General features: G+C 37.3%; 1 protein-coding gene across 2 annotated transcripts in view; it reads right to left on the reverse strand.

The window, feature by feature from the left end:
- The window catches only part of SUDS3 (SDS3 homolog, SIN3A corepressor complex component), a 109,934-nt gene that overhangs the window by 69,954 nt on the left and 15,929 nt on the right, over window positions 1–24,051 (reverse strand). For both annotated transcript variants that reach the window (XM_053701677.1, XM_053701676.1), the window contains exons 4-6: window positions 11,554–11,625; window positions 3,161–3,180; window positions 2,895–3,051 (exon numbers count right to left, since the gene is read on the reverse strand). In XM_053701677.1, the coding sequence (XP_053557652.1) occupies window positions 2,895–3,051; window positions 3,161–3,180; window positions 11,554–11,625 (249 nt within the window). The remainder of the gene's footprint in view (window positions 1–2,894; window positions 3,052–3,160; window positions 3,181–11,553; window positions 11,626–24,051) is intronic.

Consider the following 24,051-nt stretch of genomic DNA (forward strand, 5'->3'; position numbering starts at 1 on the left):
AACTCCAGGTCTGAAAGACACTTCAGGAAAGCCTGAGCCTTTACTGGATTTGCTGGGATGCGTGAGAGAAAATATCTTCTCACAGGAGGTCTTACTCTGAATCTTATTCGGTACCCCTGAGAGACAATACTCTGAATCCAATGATTTTGGACAGAATTTATCCAAACATCCTTGAAAAATCTTAATCTGCCCCCTACCAGCTGAGCTGGAAAGAGGGCCACACCTTCATGCGGACTTGGGGGCGGCTTTTTTATCTTAAATGGATTGGATTTATTCCAATTTGAAGAAGGTTTCCAATTGGAAACAGATTCCTTGGGGGAAGGATTAGGTTTCTGTTCCTTATTCTGTTGAAAAGAACGAAAATGGTTAGAAGCTTTAGATTTACCCTTAGGTCTTTTATCCCGAGGCAAAAAAACTCCCTTCCCCCCAGTGACAGTTGAAATAATCGAATCCAACTAAGAAACAAATAACTTATTACCTTGGAAAGAAAGAGATAGCAATCTGGACTTATAAGTCATGTCAGCATTCCAAGATTTAAGCCACAAAGCTAAAATAGCTAAAGATATAGATTTAACATCAATTTTGATGATATCAAAAATGGCATCACAAATAAAATGATTAGCATGTTGAAGCAAGCGAACAATGCTAGACAAATCAGAATCCAATTCTTGTTGCGCTAAATTTTCCAACCAAAAAGTTGATGCAGCTGCAACATCAGCCAAAGAAATTGCAGGCCTAAGAAGATGACCCGAATATAAATAGGCTTTCCTTAGATAAGATTCAAGTTTCCTATCTAAAGGATCTTTAAAAGAAGTACTATCTTCCGTAGGAATAGTAGTACGTTTAGCAAGAGTAGAGATAGCCCCATCAACTTTGGGGATCTTTACCCAAAACTCCAATGTAACTGCTGGCGAAGGATACAATTTTTTAAACCTTGAAGAAGGAATATAAGTAGTACCAGGCCTATTCCATTCCTTAGAAATCATATCAGAAATAGCATCAGGAACTGGAAAAACCTCTTGAGTAACCACAGGAGGTTTATAAACAGAATTTAAACGTTTACTAGTTTTAATATCAAGAGGACTAGTTTCCTGCATATCCAATGTAATCAACACTTCTTTTAACAAAGAACAAATATACTCCATTTTAAATAAATAAGTAGATTTGTCAGTGTCAATATCTGAGGAAGGATCTTCTGAAGCAGATAGATCCTCATCAGAGGAAGATAATTCAGTATGTTGTCGGTCATTTGAAATTTCATCAACTTTATGAGAAGTTTTAAAAGAACTTTTATGTTTATTAGAAGGCGGGATGGCAGACAAAGCCTTCTGAATAGAATCAGCAATAAATTCTTTTAAATTCACAGGTATATCTAGTACATTGGATGTTCAAGGCAAAGCAACAGGCAATGTACTATTACTGATGGACACATTATCTGCATGTAAAAGTTTATCCTGACAACTATTACAAACCACAGCTGGAGATATAATCTCCACAAGTTTACAACAAATGCACTTAGCTTTGGTAGAACCGTTATCAGGCAGCAGGGTTCCAACAGTGATTTCGGAGACCGGATCAGATTGTGACATCTTGCAAATGTAAGAGAAAAAAACAACATATAAAGCAAAATTATAAATTTCCTTACATGGGAAAAAAATGCAAACAGCATAACCCTCTGAGATAGAAAAAAAGGCAAGAGGCATATAGGAATGGGGTTTTAAATAACTAAATTATTTTGGCACCAAGTATGACGCACAATGTAACTGAAATTATTTTGGCGCCAACAATATCCGGAAATGACACACTCGCGTCATTGACGCAACCTTGTGCAAGGAACTCGGCGTCAACTAAAACGAATTGGAAATGACGAATTTGCGTCATAGGACGTACCTTCGCGCCAAGAATGACGCAATAAACTTTGGCATTTTGCGCCCTCGCGGCCCTAATTTTGCCTGTGAAATTGAAAGAAAAAAAACAGTCAATTTGAAAAAAAGACTAAACCCCAGATAAGAATTTTTTTTTCCTAAAAAAGGAAATATATTTGCCATGAGTCAGGTTTATGTAAGTACAATACATATATTTAGAACTTTATATTAATAAAGTGCCAAACCATAGCGGAGGGTGTCTAAGTAATAAAATTATACTTACCGAGACACCCATCCACATATAGCAGATAGCCAAACCAGTACTGAAACGGTTTTCAGTAGAGGTAATGGAATATGAGAGTATATCGTCGATCTGAAAAGGGAGGTATGAGATGAATCTCCACGACCGATAACAGAGAACCTATGAAATAGATCTCCCGTGAGGAAAACCATTGCATTCAATAGATGATACTCCCTTCACATCCCTCTGACATTCACTGTACTCTGAGAGGAACCGGGCTTCAAAATGCTGAGAAACGCATATCAACGTAGAAATCTTACTTACATTGGAGGCAAAGTTGGTAAAAATTAATTAATTGTCGGTGTGGTGAGGGATGTATTTATAGGCATTTTGAGATTTGGGAAACTTTGCCCCTCCTGGTAGGATTGTATATCCCATACGTCACTAGCTCATGAACTCTTGCCAATTACATGAAAGAAAATGTGTTCATGTGTGCGATGGAGTTACCTAGGAGTCAGCACCGATTGGCTAATATGCTGTGAAAAGAACTAAAATAAGGGGACAGTCTGCAGAGGCTTAGATACAAGGTAATCACAGGGGTAAAAATTATATTAATATAACCGTGTTGGTTATGCAAAACTCGGAAATGGGTAATAAAGGAATTATCTATCTTTTTAAACAGGTGTAGACTGTCCCTTTAAGGAGCCATGGATACCTGACAACTCAAGCTTGTAAAGTCCTGCAAGTACAGAACCATTTAATTTGCAATGTGTGTGTTTTTTTAATACCTCCAGTTAATTCCATGGTCAGTTTCTCATTTTCAATCATTTTCTTTTTTTCCTCCAGTTCTGCAATCAAGTTCTCCTTGAGCTCAATCTTCTTATCCTCAAATTCCTTAACAGCTGCTTTTTTCTCCTTTATGTAATTTCTTTCTACTTGCTCTGTCTGACATAAAAAGAAAAAAACAAACCTAAAGCGGTTGGAAGAAGGGCTGCTATGTGGAATTTTCTAAATGATGTGTTATTACATTTGAAGAGCTATGTGCTTCACTTACTTCTAGCTGCAGGAAGAGTTCTGAAAGAAAAAGAAAATACAATTAGTGGTGTTATAGAAAACTGGTAATCAGATTAAATATACAATATGCAGAGACTTCTTGTTAAGTTTAAGGAGGGGGAATGACAAAAAAGGAAGAAAGCATGATTAGGTGTACATCAGTTTAGCATGTTTGGTGCCTAATCCTATGTAGGAGAACATGTCAATGTATATACAATTTAAGACCTTGTTTTTAACGTATTATTCAAATTATTCAGAAAATGGCTTCAGGAATGGTACCCAACAAAGCAGGTTCATATTTTGCAAAACAGTGAGTAATAAAGTGACAATCATCTAGATCATATTATAATGTAAAAAATATTTAATCTAAAAAAAAAAAAAAATCTATATGGCAGGTGTTTGCCACTTATTTATTTTGCAAACCTTGTAAGACTTATATAGATCAAAAGCATTGTTTATATGATTAAAAAATGGCACCCGATACTCTGTGCCAGATAGTCTATGCACTTAATAATTAAGTTTACAGAGAGATATGACGTTTTGGTGTAACTCAACCTTCACTGCTAATGACTTTTTCTTGAATTAGTTAGAAAGATGAAGGGCATAGTGTGGCAGAGATACAAAGACAAGCCTCTGCTACTTGCACCCACACACTGTGTTTGAGATCCTCTGTATGGATTGTGTGCATGATGTAAGTGAGCAGCACTTACTAGCCTGAAGTAGAATACCTATTGTCGCCTTCATTCAAGGAGCAAAGCTACTGAAACTATAATTCGGGCAGTAGCCAGGGGCTTTGAGAACTCAGAGCAGTTGTTACACTTACAGAAGTCATTACTCTAACTTTTTGTCAAGGTATATGTAAAGATTAAAGTGATGGTAAACTCTTTTAATTTTAAAATTCATATTTACACTGTTATTGGTATATATGATCAAACCGCATTATTATTTTTTTATTTTTGAATGTAATTTATAACTAATATTCATCATCTTTTGTTACCATGTTTGCACCGCAGCTCCCCGCCTCGCTCCGCCCCTCTTACATGCCCGTAACCACACTTTGTCTTTAGTCCTCTCTCCTCCCTCTCCTTAAGTCATCCCGAGTGCTCGTTCCCGATATTCTAATTGTAAACGCATGCGCATTCGTTTGCATGACGTCTAGGAAGTAAACATTGACTCGTGACAGTCAATGTTTACTTTTCACATTGCGAACGCTCATTTGGTGTCTAGCGGGTGTTTGAGCGATCTTGACAAAGGTTATTATTTTCAAGAATAATATTTATCTTTCTAGATAGTCAATACCCATCAATATCAGTTGTAGTCATTCGCTAAATATATCAAGTATCATTGCTCTGAATAATATCTTCATTGCATTACAGCGATCAAAATAAATAATGATTAAAACAAATGTGTTCGTAAATACTTTATTTTCTATACAAACATATTGACAATCGAAATGTGTGATGTACTTACTGGCACTGCTCCAAGTAAGGAATGTATTGTAAACTAAAAGTATACAATACATTGTTTACTTTCGAGTGCTGAGAGTGCCGTGTGAAAAATAACATAAGACGCATGCGTGAAATCGACCGTGCACGCACAAATTCTTATAAGGATTTGGATGATGTTGATTGGTTGGTAGTATCGTTGGGACTGATCGTTAAGGCGCATGCACAAAAATTATAGTGCTAAGAGCCTGTCTAGCGACTGGATAGATGATTGGACACAGGCAGGGAAAATCAATGTGACGTCACGGTGGGCTGGCGAATTTACGGAACGGATAGATTCTTGATTTGGAAATTATAGGTAAATTGCTATTTCATGTTTTTATCGAAATTTCACCAGAAATTTTTATACAATATGATAATACCGATAACATATTCACCCTATACTGAGTTTACCATCCCTTTAATATATATAGTATTATATATTTGGCTAATCAGTACCAAATGATTTATTCATTCATAAAACATTAAATACTTTGACTGACCAAATTCAATCCTCCCCCACTGCTGTGATCACACAGGATGCGTCACAAAGTCACTTAAAAAAAAAAATGTTGTAAAAGTGAGTTTGAGAAAGCAGAGTTTTATAGCTTAAATTAAAAGATAACATTTAAACCATTTCAAAGGCAAAAACTTGGGGCGTGTCCGGGTAGTGCCGGAAACAGACGCAAAATCTCTGATCTCCAGCGCAAGCCTTCTAACTTCTCAAATATCACTGAAACCAAACGACATAAGTGTTTAAATACCGCTTTATCAGCTACATGAACATTCACCGATCACGGAGATACCAAGCCTTACGATATTGGTCTAGCTTATACCCTTCTATGGACGGCTGAGGCCTTAGGATGTTGGATCCTCGACTACCCTCCCTCTAATAATCAAGCACTCGACACAAAGCTGCATTGAACATGGAGGAAATCCATGCGGTCTTGTCAGCTTTCCTACAAGACTTTGGAAGGAAGCTAGATGCTTTATGGACCTGATACGCTAGAAGCGGCGATGCGAGGTGTGGATACCGATACTTCTGATAATATGGACTCGGGAGCCATTCTGCAAGGGCAAGATCGAGAGAACTCACAAACACCATCTCTCCGACCCCCTTTCCCTGATACTCATAAAGACGGTCCTAGTGAGACACCGCAACACCAAAATGAACCACCTCCCATTGATCCTTTGATAAGGAGTGTCAAAGATATGGTGATGGCCGTGAGAAACACCGCATCACGGAAGGGAAGGCCAGAGGACTCAATGACTCAGCGACTTCCTAGCACTCTGCTATCTGCAACAGCTCTGGAGGTACATTACATGCTCTTAGCTCTCGACCGAGGAGGGCTGCACGACTTCATGCCATTACAGAGCGGGGCTCGGCAGCTGGACATACTTTCATTAACGCTTCCTTCTTATTCAGATATGATGTAAGACTTCAGAAACGGCCATGCCTCTCAGGACAGTCTGGTCCCCTCACAAGTCTACATGGTCCCTTTGAAAAGCAGAGTGGAGTAATAGAGTGCAGATAATTCATTTATAAAATCAGGGGCCGCTCCTTGTTTGATATATTGGACAATAGCCTTGTTTATATGTCCATATATTGCGGTTTTCCTTATTTTGTGGACAGTTTGCTTTCTTGTTTTAACTGTTATCAGCTGTATCGCTATGTTATAGTTGCATGGATTTCAGTTCCGCTTGTTATACTTCACTTTTAGCTTATACTACACACTGAGCTGGGTAATTGAATGAGGAGCTTTGTGGAGTGAGGTAACTCATCATATTCGATAAGGCTCTTCATGGTACCTCTCAAAAGGGACTATACTGCTTTTTATAAATACATCAGGACACCCATTGGATGGCCTGGAAGGATCTGGTTCTCTCATAACTATGACTGTTTCCATGTGGCTACACGATACAAGTCTTTGGCTGATACCAGACCCACAGAATTACTAACGCGTCCCTGTTCTGCTGGTTTTAAGTAGATGTGGAGAGGCACTTATACTCCATACTGTTAATTCGTATCCCTCTTTATTAGCCGCCTATAGCTGTTATATATTTGAAGTTGAGCCTCCTTGACTATTTTTTCCTGAACCCACTAGTTTACCTATAATGTGTTCATGTGGTTATTATACATGTGCCTGGTTTGGGATCATAAATGTCAGTATAACTAACTTAGCTAGAAATGCCATACCAATAGAGAGCAAGGGTAAATACTGTGCTATATTGGACAATTTATGTATATCTTCTGATCTAACCCCTATCTACCTAGAGAACCACCTAGTGCTGTACATATACCCAAATGTAACAACGGGTTAAACGTTGTGCAATGATCAATTGGCTTTCAATGTTTTGCCTATTATGTGTGCCTGTTGGAGCAGAATTTAGTACCATATTTGAGCTTGTACTGTAGTGGTCTTATCTACAATGAATAACCCTTAAGCTGAACTATCTACTATAGGATGTAAATGAGGTTTATCCCTTAACTATAATACTTGTGCCCGGTTGGGGGCTGAGAAAATGTTATCGGTCCAGATTTGTATTTATTCCCTGTGACCCCTCGCCTTGAATACATATAACTAATTTTACCAATATTTTACTAACGCAGTCATCTACAGGGCCAGTCTATATTACCAAAGGGATAAATATTATCTGTCAATCAGGTCTAGCTCCCATTATGGTCTAAAACACCAATATACCCCATTTAGAGATGAGCTATCCCTAATCCAAAATGGCTTGGGGAGGTTGGAATATGATCCAACTTCACTTTGGCCCTAAGGTATAATTTGGGCGTGGTGGGCACCCAGAAATAATTCTATTAAGAATACTACCAGGAGCAATACATCTTGTTAACGGTAATGAAACTCAAGTTATTGAATGACCAGTTAAATATGTTTTATATGTTAGTATTTTTGTTGTAATTTGGGTCAATAATGTACTTCTACTGCCATAGCCCACGCTTTTGATGAGTCTTTGGGTTACTCCCATTTATAGGAAACTCATACTCAGAACCCTCTAATGGTTAGCTTTCCTTCATCCACCTATTTCAAATATTTAGTTATTGAAAGGATCTATTATTCTTGGTAGCCTTACACACCTAATCATTAGGATGCCCTTTAATGAGCAATACATTTCAATACTACTCTCGGGTCCTATATATCACCTACTAGGTCCATATTTACAATCTAGATAACCTACAGCAGAATTTGCGCTCTATACTCCATTCCCAGAATTAGTAACCCCCTAACAACTAGAGTTCCATATCTCTTCTCCACGTTACTTTGTGATGCTCAAATTATAGCTCCTTTTGTTTATGACAATAGTTTAGCAAGTTCTTAGTGGCTATTCAAAACTTTACTGACTCCCTCAGGGACATATATTGAGGAAAAAACAAAGTTTTGTTAATGTATATTTTATTACGGTGTTAATGTTATATTTGTACACACTCATTGTAACCTAGATCTCTAGTTATTCTTGTATTTATCCACTGTACCATGCCAAAATTCATGCCTCTGGCTTCTCCCAGGCAACAACTCTCATCACTCTTCCCTGCTGATTTTACATATATCAGGGGATATCCCCTTCAGCCCTATACTCACACATTACATCAGCTCTATATGAATCTCCCTCATGGTTGTAATAGCAGAGCTAGTTATAATACATGTGTACTGTGAGATGTTATGCTGTCAAATACCCACAGCGTTGTAAAATTTCATATATCCTTCTGAGGACACTTTAATAGGGACAGTATTACTTTATGATGAGGGCAGACAGTCTGAAATACATCTTCACTTTAGCTTTAAGCTAAATTGTTTATATGTTATCCTACCAAACTATATTAGCGTGATAACACTATACCCCCCCAAACCCCTGGACACGCCCCCTCTTTTCCCCTTGTTTCTTTTAACCAGAGCGGCTTTGGCCCGCTGCATCCCCCCCATATAAAACCATGACACCAACCCCCATCTTACCACAATACACTCTGAATAGATAACCTATAATATGGTTTACGCAGTAAGATGGGGACCATTCTTAATTGTATTAAGTAACAGGTTTTAAAAAAAAAAAGAGGTTTTTGTAACATATGTCCCGGTTAGTTACCTTTATCATTCGCAAGTCTTTTCTTTTTACTTTTAACCATATATATCATATATCTTATATTGCACACCCCATACACACTTTTATAATCTCAGCCAGTACCTATATTCTTATTGCTAGAATTGCTGTTTTGCTACTCTATACAGTCCAAGCTCCCATTCGCAAGTACTTAGTATAGTTGTAGGTTTGTCATGGCAATTTTGACTTCTTTGCTAGCACCTAATTGATTTAGACTCAGCCTATTTCCTATGTTAGAATGGTAAAGCTGATTATGCCAAACTTGTTTTGTATCTGGACATATGTATTGTTACTATGTTATTGTACATCACCTCAATAAAAAAAATTATATAAAAAAAAATAAAAAAAATTTATATCAAAGGCAAAAACTTCAATAAGAGATGTTAATCTATATAGCTATATATTCCAGGTTTTAGATCAGACATAAGATATGCTTCTCCTAATTAAGATAGCATTTAAATTGTTTCAAAAGGAATGGCCATTTTTATTTTGTGTATTATAAATCTTGGATCAAACGTGATGATTCCCATTCCTGATGAACAGGAAATAGGAGAACCAGATTTTAAGATAGATTAACCCATACAGTTAATAGAGACGTAAATGTCTAAAACTTTTAATTTAAGACCTGATGAGATTTTAAAATTTCAAGGAAGTGGAAATTAGCATGCTGGAGCCTCAAAAATACATGCCCATATATGGGTTTCCTGCCAAGGTAAGGAGCCGATCCGTCTGGAAAAAGGTTTGAAAACACAAACATTTTCAAGAACTGTAATCTTAACATCCATGTGTAAATTATCTCCTATGGAGTTTCCCCTGGAGTTTCCCATGTACAGAGAACAGACAATTGATATTTAAAGTCCCTGTATGGCATAAATAAGAATAAATAAATCTTGCTAAATAAATAATATCTTCATGTAGTCAAGGTAATCAAATGAATATATATATATATATATACATATATATACATACATACATACACACACACATATACATACATACAAACACTGCATTCCATATTGCACTATGTTTAGTAGTTATCAAGTAATCAACCTTACCACCTTTATCAGCTTCCAATGCATACAATAGAATTCTTGTTTAATGACTACAGGATATTCTTCCAAACATGTTTAGTTTAGACTTATATCCACGTTTCTTTTTTGGAACAGAATTGATGTTCCAGGAGGAGTGGATGAAATAAACAGTGATATTAAACTGGAGGACTGGGAAAATAAATGGGATCTGAAAATTAATATTACCAAGAGCAAAATTTTGCATATAGGATGCAAAAACCCAAATGCCAATTATAGTCTCATTGGTACATTACCGACTGTCAAGGAACAGGACTTCGGAATTATTATTCAGTGTGGCCAGTAAGGTCAGTCGAATACTTTGGCATTGGGAGAGGTATTAGTAGCAGAAATAGCAAGGTCCTTAGGCCATTTTACAGATAATTAGGCCTCATCTGGAATACTGTGTACAGTTCTGGAGACCATATCTTCAGAAAGATATAAATAAACTAGAAAATGTCCAAAAGAGGACAACTAAAATGGTACACTGTCTAGAATATAAAGCGTACAAAGAAAGGCCTAAATATGTATAATTTAGAGGAGAGAAGGGAAAGAGGTGGCATGATAGAAACCTTCAAATACATGAAGGGACTTAATAAAGTAGAATCTGAAAGCATTTTCCACAAAAAAACAAATGACAAAACAAGGGGTCACAATCTTAAGTTAGAGGGTAGCAGATTTAAGAGAAATGTGAGGAAGCATTATTCTTTTAACAGAAAGGGTGGTGGATTCATGGAATAAACTTCCAATTGAAGTGGTAAACACAAAGACTAAAATGCCTGGGACATGTGTTACCTATTAAAGGGACATTATACACTCATTTTTTTCTATGCATAAATGTTTAGTAGATCGTCCATTTATATAGCCCATAATGTTTTTTTTAAATGGACAGTTTTGCTTATTTTTAAATATCATTGCTCTGATTTTCAAACTCTTACCCAAGCCCCAAAGTTTTAGAATACCGACGTATACCTACTTCACCTTGCTTCTGTTTGTGTAAAGGGTATTTTCATATGCAAAGGAAGGGGGAGTGTCTGATATTTCCCACTTGCAGTGGGTGTTTCAGTAACCTTTTAAACAGAGATAAACTGGAAGCTTCTAAGTAAGTTTTTAAGCGGTTTTATACTGGATTTGTATATCAGTATCTGTGCATATTATTCTTTATAGTAGTGTCTATTACATGCAGTTAAATGAAAATTGGTGTATACTGTCCCTTTAATTTAAATCAATTGTAATAAACAGTAATTTGTCTCATTCTACCTTCCCTTGTCTTGCATTTCTTTACCTATTGTACCCATTGTATAGCGCTGCAGAATCTGTTAGCACATTATAACTAACAATAATTATAATAAAAAGGGGAAGAATAGAATATACCCTCTGCCCTCTCTACTGCTTTTCTTCAGCGTTGTATTATACACATATATATATATATATATATATATATATATATTACATACATATATATATATATATATATATATATATATATATTACATACATATATATATTACATACATACATATATATATATATATATATATATATATATATATATATATATATATATATATATATATATATATATACATATATATATATATATATATATACATATATACATATATATACACATACATACATATACACACACACACATATACATACACACACAGTATATATTTTATATTAAAATATCTACTTGCAATGTTCCATTATGTTCTTACCAGCATTTCTCAATCTTTCTTTGTACTGTTGATCAAGCTTTTTCATGCGTTTTTGATACTCTTGCAGAGTGCCTGTTGCAAACAAACACACAAAAAAGAAAAAACACACATGAGTCGAACTTCAAAGACTATGGAACAAACTATGTATAAACATATTACTTATGAATTATATAGTCATAAAATAATTGTGTATCATTAAATCAAAATACAATAACACACACACACACTATATATATATATATATATATATATATATATATATATATATATATATATATATATATATATATATATTTATTTGAGCTGCAACAACTAATCGGCATAATCGATAATAATCGGTTATGAAAATAGTTGTCAACGAATCTCATAATCGATTAGTTGGTCTGTGCACAGAACCAGCTGCTTTACTTCAATGGGCTCCTGCACATGGTATTGTGTTTTATGGTTATGCCCTTAGCCTAAAGGTTGTCTACAGACCTTTCACATTTTCAGGACACTATAAGTTTCCTTTTAGTTTACAACTACTCCTGTCTTATGTACAACTCAGAAATAAAATAGGAGTCATAATTTGTATTGTTTGTATTAAATCACGTGATTTGGGACTGCGCTTTGCGTGATATACTGCTGAGCTTGCTATTTACACCTAGCCCTAAATTGATGACATTTGTTATATGAATTTATGTCACTTTTGCCTGTTAGCTCATTTTTAGCGGATCGCTTGCTATTGCCGATTATATGTACTCTATAGATAAATGTGTAAGGCTGTGTCCTGTTACTGATATATAGTCTTTAGCCCTTTTTTTTAAAATATTTTTAATTAATTTGAATATGTACCAAATTCAACCTCTGTAAGTATATATCTGCTATTTTAAGAGTGGACTAGATATTTTTTCCCCCTAACATTATAGCTGGTTGAAGACCAGGCTTGCTTTGTTAAGAGGCCCCTTGCATTGGTGAGAGCTAACAAAGATAAATAGCCCACCTTGGTGAAATTGGCAAAACCCTACTTACACAACTCAGGCACCTCAACACCATCTGAGCACCTCTTCTCTGCTGCAGGCAAAATTAGCTTGCAAAAAGAGAGACAGCCTCAGCCAGGAGCATGTGAACATTTCAATATAACATTTCTGAAAGAGTGTATAACAGAATGTTATAAACAGTGGTAGTCTCTACCTATTACTAGTTCTACCTCTTTTCAAACAGTTTGTGGTTTTGTTTTGCTTAATTATAAAAATGTGTTCTGCTGCTTAAAAAATTGGAGTAACAGTTGTGTTAATGTTAAGTTTTAGTCTGAAGTTTATATTTATAACACTCAGTATATGGATTTTATTTCAAATATAGGAAAAAATTATTTACTTGTTATCTGATTAGTCGATTAATCGAAAAAATAATTACAATTGTTACAATTACAAATGTTAAATTTGTGATGCTCCTGTAATTTGTTATTAAACTCACCTGTATCAATTAACAGGTGCTGACAATATAGAAATCACACAGGCAACCAATAAAGAAGAGAAAGAGCAGCAACGAATTGTCTGAGGATCTGAGAACAAAAATTGTGGAAAAGCATGGACAATCTCAAGGTTAGAAGTCCATCTCCAGAGATCTTTATGTTCCTATGTCCACTGTGCGCAACATTGTCAAGAAGTTTACAGCCCATTGCACTGTAGCTAATCAATCGTGTATGAAAGAGAAAAATTGATCAAAGATTGCAACAAAGGATTGTTCAAATGGTGGATAAAGAACCTTGATAAACTTCCAGATAAATTCACGCTGACCTTAAGGCACAGGGTACAAATGTGTCAGTGCGCACAATACGTCGCCATCTGAATGAAATGGGATGCTATGGTAGGAGACCCAGGAGGACCCCACTGCCAACACAAATATAAAAAAGCCAGATTGGAGTTTGCCAAAACTTACCTGAGGAAGCTAAAATCCTTTTGGGAGAATGTGCTGTGGACAGACAAAACAAAATTACAGCTTTTTGGTAAAGTCCATCATTCTAATGTTTTCAGAAAAAGAAATGAGGCTTTTAAAAAAAGAATAGTCCCATACAGTCAACAGTCAAACATGGTGGAGGTTAACTGATGTTTTGGGGTTGCTTTGCTGCTTCAGGCACTGGATGCCTGGACCGTGTGCATAGCATTATGAAATCTGAAGACTTTCAAAGAATTCTGTGGTGCAATGTAGGGCCCAGTGTCAGAAAGTTGGGTCTCTTGTCAGAGGTCATGGGTCTTACAGCAGGACAATGACCCAAAGCGCACGTCAAAAAGCACCCAGACATGATTTAAGACAAAGCACTGGAGAATACTGAACTGGCCAGCAATGAGTCCAGATCTCAATACCATAGAGCACTTGTGAAAGAGATCTCAAAACAGCAGTTGGGAAAAGGAACCCTTCCAATCTGAGAGACCTGGAGAAGTTGGCGAAAGAAGAGTGGTCCAAAATTCCAGTAGAGAGGTGTAAGAAACTCATTGATAGTTACAGAAAGCGACTGATTTCAGTTATTTTTTCCAAGGGGTGTGCTACAAAATATTTAATTGAGGGTGCCAATAATTTTGCCCAGTCCATTTTTGGAGTTTTGCGTGGAATGTGCCAGATTTGGCTTTTTTTTCATTTGTAACATTTGTAATTGCAACAATTTTCTGGGCGAAGTGGTGCATTATCTGACAGATATGCAGAGGTGCCAATATTTTTGGCCATGACATATACAAATATATTTATACATATATTTACAGTCCCAGTAAACCCCCACCAGGCCTAGGTGAAAAGGGAGTACCAATAAAGCAGGCAACACAGGATTCAATACAAAAAGCCTTTTATCCACAAACTGAAGTAAACAAACAGGGCCTTAACCCATAACGTTTAGGTTCTCACAGGATTCTTTGAAAAATGGAGGCCGTGACAGACAAACAACAACTCAAATCCCTTCTTATATACCCAAAAGAGAATGACCTAAACCAGGTGCCGCTCATCTGAGTTACAGAACGGTCAGAGGACACGCTGCATCAACGGGAGACGCCGCTGCGCATATGAATAACGTCATCAGACACTGCCGATGTAAACAAAGGCAGTGTGCAAGTCGTCATGGTAATGGTAACACCGTAATTCTGTGCAATATAGCCAACGTATCTGTCTACAGATAAGACCCAACACGGCACTAAAATTGTAAAAAAAATTGCTTACTGAAAATGAACACTACTCGGGTCCCTCCATTGAGTTTCTGCTGAATCTGATGGAGTTCTCCGTGGAGAGAAAAAAAAAATAGATTTGAAAATAAATTCTTTTTACAAATTTTGGGCATTGCCATAGGTTCAAGTATGGCCCCATCGTATGCTAATATATACATGGCGATGTATGAAATGCATAACATTTTCAACCCCCAGCAGAACTCCATCAGATTCTACCGTCGCTACATCGACGATGTGTTTTTGATCTGGAGGGGTACTTCGGATCAAAATTCAGTTCAATTATCTTAATACTCTTGACTTAACCATACGATTCAAGATTGAATGGGATGTTACAAAATCCACTTCTTGGATTTGGAAATAAATAAAAAAGGTATCCATGGGTGAGGGTTGTAGGTTACAAACTACCCTATATCATAAGGACACCGACAAAAATTCTATATTACAAATGATAGTTTTTAACCACACTACCAAAAAAAATGGAGTCCGCTCCTTGCAGATCCTGCGGGTCGCGAGGAATAACATTGAGGATTCCCACAAGAAGATCCAGCTACACGAAATGTCTCAACGATTCTTGCAAAGAGGATATCCACAGCATCTAATCACTGACCAACATGCAGTGGCATCACAATGTACTCAATAAAGTGTCACTGTGAGGAAACCACAGAATTTCGTAATCACCTTTACCCCAGGATCCAATTTGGTGGCATTTACCATTAAGGATAATTGGACGGTACTGTCTAAGGACAAGAGCTTACTCTTCTATGACCTACCACCTCCGAGGATGGTATACAAAAGGTCAAAGAATCTACGTGACCTACTCTTATTAAATGATTCCACACATTGTTACGAAAAAAAGGTCTGGCTACCTAAAGGGAAGCAGGGTTGCTATCTATGTGGGAACCGTCACATGCAACAGCATGGTGACTGGTAGCAGCTTCCATCACCCACACACGAATAGAAAGTATACCATTAAGCACAGATTGACGTGCACGTCCGAATATGTGGTTTATGCAGTCATTTGCCCCTGTTCCCTATATTACATTGGGAAAATGGTGACCACCTTCAGAGATCCTTTAGTGAACCATAAGACAGACATTTGACAGGCCCTTGATAAGAGGCGTTCTGATCAACCTGTCGCGAGGCACTTTCTACAAGCTGGTCATCTAATATCATCATTGAGGACGATGTTAATTGACAATGTCCCTCGCTTGAGACGTGGGGGCGACAGGGCATTGGCCCTGTTACGCCTTGAAGCCAAATAGATCTATGACTTAGACACTGTTGCACTAATTGTGCTTTTAATGTCTTATTTAATGTTCAATTGTTAATTTTTTTTACTTAATATAGGTTTGATTTATGTAATCTTTGTAGCACATCCACATGATTTTCCCCCAGAATTACGGTGTTGTTACCGTTAACATGATGACTTGCACACTGCCTTAGTTTACATCGGCAGGGTCTGATGACGTCATTAGTATGCGCAGCAGCGTCTCCCGCTGATGCAGCGTATCCTCAGAGCGTTCTGTAACTCAGATGAGCGGCACCTTGGTTTAGGTCATTCTCTTTTGGGTATATAAGAGGGGGTTTGAGTTGGTGTTTATGTCTGTCATGGCCTACATTTGACAAAGGCTCCTGTGAGAACCGAAATGTTATGGGTTAAGGCCCTGTTTGTTTACTTCAGTTTGTGGATAAAAGGCTTTTTGTATTTAATCCTGAGTTGCCTGCTTTATTAGTATTCCCTTTTCACCTAGGCCTGGTGGGGGTTTACTGGGACTGTGAATACTCATTACTCAGCGGTGCACCAGGTGGCCGTTACCGATGGTGAGTGCCACTTCCACAGCAAAATATATATATACACATATATATATATATATATATATATATATATATATATATATATATATACACATATATATATATATATATATATATATATATACACATATATATACATATATATATATAGTAAGATCAGCACTCACCAGCACCACCAACAGCAATGTGCACGGCTATGTAAAGATATCCACAGAAGCAGCAGCTAGTGAGAAGGATCCGGTGTAAATCCTAAAGTTTACTCAGCAGCATAAAAAGCCAGCACAAGATGTGCAAGAAACCCACTTCTCCAAAGGGAATGAACCTAAATTCCAAAATAAAAATTTCCCACTCAGCTTTTTTAATTCTCACGAACACAAAAAAAGAAACGGTGTGGGCATTCTCATCCACCATTCCCTACCATTTGAACTCCTTCACACTGCATCAGACAACGAAGGTAGAATACTTATACTAACGGGTCTTATACATAATAGACCTATCACGTTGGTAAATATTTATGCCCCCAGTTCACACAGAAATAAATTTTTTAACAAATTAAAAGTGATGATACAAGAAGCTCGCAAAGGCACAGTGATAATGGGAGGGGATTTTAACACGGTGCTAGACCCTCTCTTAGACTCAACCTCCACAAACGCACAACGTCCACCTAACTCAGTATTTCACTGCATTAGACACTCAGGATTAGCGGATACATGGAGAACACAACATCCCACACAGCGTAATTACACATTTTACTCCTACCCGTGGGCAATGTACTCCAGAATAGACCATTTATACCTAGACCAAGCAAGCCTCTCCTTAATGACTGACACAGACATCACCCCGACGGCATGGTCTGACCATTCCATGATAAGCCTGAAAATAAACTGGCCAGACATGCCAATACACCCTTTTATTTGGAGACTAGATGCATATCTGATACAACACCCACCAACTACACAAGCTCTGACGTCCACTCTGACGGAATACTTCAATCTCAACGCAATTCCAGAAACATCACCCCTTTCTGTTTGGGAAGCCCACAAGGCAGTCTTTAGGGGGGAATGTATTAAACATAAAGCACGACTCAAAAAACAATATGATAATCATAGGACACGCTTAACCGCAAAAATACAAGACTTAGAAATACGACACAAGAACTCACCCTCTAGGTCAACTGCTCTCCAGGAATTATCAGCCGCTAGAAATGAACTCAAAACACTCCTCTACTCAGAGGCCCAGAGGAAAGCATTACAGCTCCGAAAGAAATATTTTTATGAAGGCAACCGCCCAGGGAGAGTTCTAGCGAACACTCTGAGGGATAGAGACTCCCTAACACACATACACAGAATTAAAACTCAACAAGGAACATACATCCAAGATAGTAAGGCTATAGCAACTCACTTTCAAAACTTTTATCATCATCTATATAACCTAAATGCTAAACATGACACGACACACATACAACAAACTGTAGAATATATAGAGTCAGCGAACCTGAACAAACTATCACAAACCCAAATCTCAGACCTGGAGAGACCCATCACGTTACCAGAGATACTAAAAGCCATTAAAGACCTCCCAGTAGGGAAAAGCCCCGGCCCTGACGGCCTCACAAACCTTTATTATAAAACATATAAACAAATAATAGCCCCACACTTGCTGACACTTTTCAACGCATTAGATGGAGACATACAGCTCCCTAGAGAATCCCTAAATGCCCATATTTCAGTGATTTTAAAACCGGACAAACCACAAGACGACCCAGCCAGCTACCGCCCAATCTCATTATTGAACACAGATATAAAGTTGTTGGGAAAAGTCTTAGCGAACAGATTTAATGCGGTCCTCAAAGAAATAATACACACCGATCAAGTGGGATTTGTCCCTGGCCGAGAGGCGAGGGACAATACCCTTAGAGCCATAACACTCATTGATTATGCTAAATACCAAGGTATTGAGTCAGTTTTGGTGGCTATTGACGCTGAGAAAGCATTTGATCGGACAGATTGGCAATTTCTAAAACGAACGTTAAAGAATATAGGATTCGGCCCCAAAACACTAAGAAGAATATTTAGTTTATACAACCATCCCAGTGCTAAAGTAAAGGCAAATGGGACTCTTTCATCAGATTTTCCAATACACAATGGTACACGACAGGGGTGTCCCCTATCCCCAATCTTATTTATCCTACAGATGGAAGTCCTTGCATCTCATATACGCAGAAATCAGAACATAAAAGGGATATCAATTGGCCAGCAGGAATATAAAGTCGCGATGTACGCCGATGACGTGCTATTCACAATATCATCCCCCTCTACATCTATCCCTGAGATTCTTTTAGAATTAGATAGATTCGGAAATTTTTCAAACTTTTTAGTTAACAAACAAAAATCCGAAATTTTAAACATTAACATGCCAGGCCCTAACTTCATATCCCTGTCGAAGACGTGCCCTCTTAGGCTAAAAGTAGATTCAATAAAATACTTGGGAGTCCACTTGTCCCCTAACCAGACAACACTATTTGACAAAAACTATACTACACTACTCCTTAATACACAACGTGACCTTAAGAAGTGGTCGAATAAGCCTCTGTCATGGTGGGGGAGGATACAGACGATAAAAATGACCGCATTACCTAGAATCTTATACATACTGCAAACAGTACCCCTTCATCTGCCCAGTTGGTACATAACTAGACTTCAAAGATGCATAAATACATTCATATGGGGTAAATGCAAACCGAGAATTAACAGAAATACAATGTACAGACCTATTTTGAAAGGAGGGTTAGGATTACCTAAGATTGAGGAATACTATCAAGCAGTGACAATGCAACGGATACTTGACTGGCATAATACACAAGAACGCAAGGCATGGGTGACATTGGACTCACACATTCTTAAGGCACCTCTAGTACAGGCCCTTTGCTGGGTATCAAAAGACCTCAGACCCCCCCAGTGCCGACTTCTCGAATTACATAAGCAACTGTTTAAGAATTGGGACCATATTATAGCCTCTAAACCCTACATCTCCACCTACAGATCCCCCCTATTCCCGATAACACTAAACATAGAAATGGTAGGAGGGCTAGACAAAGGGTTTCAAAGACTGACAGAATGGGACTACACAATCCCACTATTTAATTTCACAGAAGCGGGCAAGCTCCTGGAGAGAGATAAACTAACCAACATAGCTGATGGTAGATTCACAAAATGGCTTAAATATGCACAATTGCACCATTATATACACACCTCCCCATTCAAATCGGACCTTATGAGACAGTTGACCACTTTTGAACAGTTGTGCTACACTGGTATTACACCGAGAGGGACCCTTTCCATATCACGCAAGCTACTCACAAACAACCCGCTGGCAATGCTGCCAACTTACACAGATAGATGGAGTACAGATTTAAGAGAACACAGAGCCTGAAACCTGGGAACAAATTTTTAGATCAGTTAAAAAATCCTCCACCTCTCCAGTATTGCTAGAACTAAACTTCAAACTCCTTATGAGGTGGTACCTGACCCCATCTAGACTATCGAGTATTTACCCCAATGCACCCAGCCTATGTTGGCGTGAGTGTGGGGAACGCGGTGACTTACTACATATGTGGTGGCACTGTCCTAGGGTCCACTCATTATGGAGAGTGGTGGAACTACAATTTAAAAAATTTGTGGATGAAACATTTACTTTGACCCCAAACATGGCATTGCTGAACAACATGCCCAAATTGAAATGTAGGTTAAGATTGTTGGTCTTACAGATCGGCATCAATAGTGCGAGGAGGCTAATAGCCCGCCACTGGAAAAAGTCAGTATCCTTGACTAGATCTATGTGGCTGGAGGAAGTAGAGGAGCAGTACTCTTTAGAAAAATATGGTTACATGTGTAGAAACCAAACAGACACGATCTTGAATGCTAAATTTTTGTGGCAGGAATCACTTTTGAGGTAGGCCACTCTGCTCACCATAGAGACACTTTACACTCACTGCCTTCGACCACAGAAGGACCTAACATACAGGTAACAGTTCCACTAGAGTTGGAGTTAAATAGCAACTTAGCCTGACACATAGGTTGGGGGCTGCAGACTTCGGAAAATACCAAACTGTTCTAGATCTTTATAGCTACTTCACACTTCTAGGACATAAAATATCTTTGAATCCGGACCTGGGGACCTGAAGGTAAAGAGACAATTTTTGAGGATAACTGTTTAGATTAATTAATTGTTTAACTTTGTCACATTGACGTTGATACTGTTTCGCACCTAAAATATGTAATTGAAGACATTCGAATATGAGACCCATTGCCCACATATTTGATAAACATGAATGAAATGTTTATACCTTTTGCACGGTCAATATCAGTATGATGTATTTTTATCTATGTCTTCTTGTATTACGAAAATCTTTAATAAAAGAATAAATTAAAAAAAAAAGCCAGCACAAGAGCATAAATATATCACCATTTAATGAAAAAAGAACATAACGTTTCGGCCCCACCAGGGAGGCCTTGGTCACATGTAGTAAGATCACCCCATAAATATAAATAAAACTGTTAGTTTTTAAATAAACAAAAGCAAACAGACTTTTTTACATAAAAAAACTCATATTTTAACTTGGGTTTTATATATTTTTTAAGTAATCTAAGACAGATCAGGCAGTGGCTAGCGGATATAAAAGGCATACTTTATTTAATTGCATTTTAATAGTTTTGTTCTTTAGATTGTGTGGACACCAAAAATCTAGCTTTGGAGAAAGATTGAAAACGCCCTCACAGTTTACTCAAAGGTAAACACAGTTTAAAGGGGCATTAAACACAAAATATATTGTATAAGCATAATATTGAGGTTATTCTCCGAATCCCTCATCATATAATGCGGCTTTCACTGAATTCTAGTGCTGACCTGTTTGCACATATGCAGCAACTAGTGTGGATAAAAAGCTTCATTTTTTTTAAAAAAAAAATTAATAGGATTTTCTCTTAATTCTTTTTGATAAAAAATCTACCTTAAGATAGCTTTCTATTTAAGATACATTTTAATCCAAAGGTTATTCATGATTAAAAAACGATTTGTTTTTAATTACTTATCATGAGGATGTATATTTATGGCTGTAGTTTTTTTTTGTGGTGAATCAATTCCATTAATCCATTTACAATGTCCCAGGAGTTTCTGTAAGATCTTTTTTCTATCTAGAAGATATCACATATTATTGGTTTGAAGTTCTCAAACTGTGAATTTGTGCCTGCATAATTAACATGCCTCATCTTTACAGCAAAAATATTATAAAATTAACATACAAAGTTGAGAAAAAAAAAAGGGGCATAAACTTTTATTATTATTTTTTATGATTCAGATAGAGCTCAACAAACCCAGGAGCCTGGGAGCCATTGGCTCCTGGAATTTTCTCTCTGGTTTCTAACTTTTTGGGTTATTCTCCATATAGCTATATACAAATACCACTGTCTGGTGCCTAAAAGTGTGCCTGCCTTCTAAATATTCTTATTGGCTCCTAATTTTTTAACAGATTTGTTGACACCTGATTAAAAAAAAAAAAAAGGCAAAATTACTTACACTTTAGCGTTGTCAAGTGTAGCCTGCTCCACCCCCTTTATCAGTGTCCTACTCCAAACCTTATGGTATCATATAAAGTGTGCATGCGAGGATATTTACTTATGCAAGCAAAGGGAGTTTGAGGAGGGACAGCAGGTACCACTATTGTTTGTTGCCAAGAGGCTTGCTTGTTCCATGGTGATAATGTCAAATACTTTGTAAAAGCTTCAGCATTATACTGTGCCCTGCTTTAGTCAGGAGTCATGTGGCTCTGCCCCCTACCCTGCAGGTACACAAGTGCATTCTGCAGAAGCTATGGTCTGGATAGCACCTTCCATTGATGGAAATGTCCAAGTGGGAGCTTGCTGCAAACACAACTATGCCTGAATTAAAAGGGCTAATGGGGGTTAAAACAGAAACGATTTTGCAGGTAAGCTTTGGCTGCATTATATAATTTAGAAACGTATGTTAGTTCATACGGTTTTATGTTCCTAAATAAAATCCACACTGGCACACTAGTAACTCTCCTTAAGATACCTGCAATGAAGCCTAGGTTCCAGAACTACAGCACCCATAATTAGAGGGAGGTTCTTGAAATATATTTAATGTTTACATTTCCCTTTAAAACTTTTTCAGGGCTAATCAACTGACTCCCATCCTATTAAACTAAATTCTACGATTCACGCCACTTGGAGACGTGTGAATTGTGACATTGCAATATTTTAATGATATAGGAGTCAGTGGATTAGAAATTTAAGAGTTTAAACTGTACAAATATGCAAGTGAATAAGAATGTAAAATACATAACTTACTGGTTTGTAAAAAGTAAAAAATTGCAGTCATAAACGCTTTGCAATGCAGTTCCATGAAGACATAGAAGCTGACTTCTGGACTGTACATAATTTTCATGAGCATAATAAGGTAACATTTAAAGTGGAGGTCAATTTGGATGAATTAGTGCCCGGTTTTTAATAAACCTATTAAAATCAAGGGCACTTTAATTCATAAACATTGACATTTCACTTCTATTCTTCAAAAAAAAAAACTTACCTTTTAATCCTGAATTCAGCTCCAGCGATTCCCCCGGCCGTCGAAAGCCTCTTCCGACGTCAGAAATGAAGAATCCGGCTCCCCCCCTGGGGATCGTGGCCCGATGCCAGGCCGTGATTTGAGGCAGCCAGATTCGTCATTCTGGACCTGCAAAGTGGACTTGCGACGGGCGGAGGAAGCGCTGCAGCGGCTGACAGGATTAAAAGGTAATTTTTCAAAGAAAAGGAGTGAAATGTCGATTTTGATGAATTAAAGTGCCCTTGTTTTTAATAGGTTTATTAAAAACCGGGTACGAATTCATCAAAATTGACCTTCACTTTAAGGATAAGGATATACCCTTTAAATTTGATATTTAAAAAAAGTACGATTTGCCTTACAGATTATGCTTCCACCCAAAATAGTAAAGCAAATGAGCCTAAAAAGTCTAACAGTAAAACATTACACAAATAAATGTGCTATTCTGTTTACAGTTACATCTTTTCCCTATAAGGAAGTCAAAGGATTTTGTACCACAAGTTTTCAAAGTAATCTCCATCATAAAAACCTGTATCAGGAAGCTTTAATAGAATATAACATTACTGACATTGAACCTTTTGACCCTTGCATATTCTGTTCACATCAGGAAATGGCACAATTTTTAAACAACTTTCTATTTTACTTCTATTATCAAATTTGCTTAGTTCTCTTGTATCTGTTGTTAAAAAGTAATCCTAGGTGAGCTCAGGAGCATGCATGTGTCCTTAGCCATCTGTCTGTCAGCAGTGTTTATAGTAATGTTCTACATAGTTACACATACACAGATACCATTGAATGTTACAGAGTTTGCCGCTATGTAGAACATTACTATAAACACTGCTGCCAGATGGCTAAGGACACATGCACGCTCCTG

Source organism: Bombina bombina, chromosome 2 (genome assembly GCF_027579735.1).
Source record: "Bombina bombina isolate aBomBom1 chromosome 2, aBomBom1.pri, whole genome shotgun sequence".
In the NCBI taxonomy this organism is placed as follows: domain Eukaryota; kingdom Metazoa; phylum Chordata; class Amphibia; order Anura; family Bombinatoridae; genus Bombina; species Bombina bombina.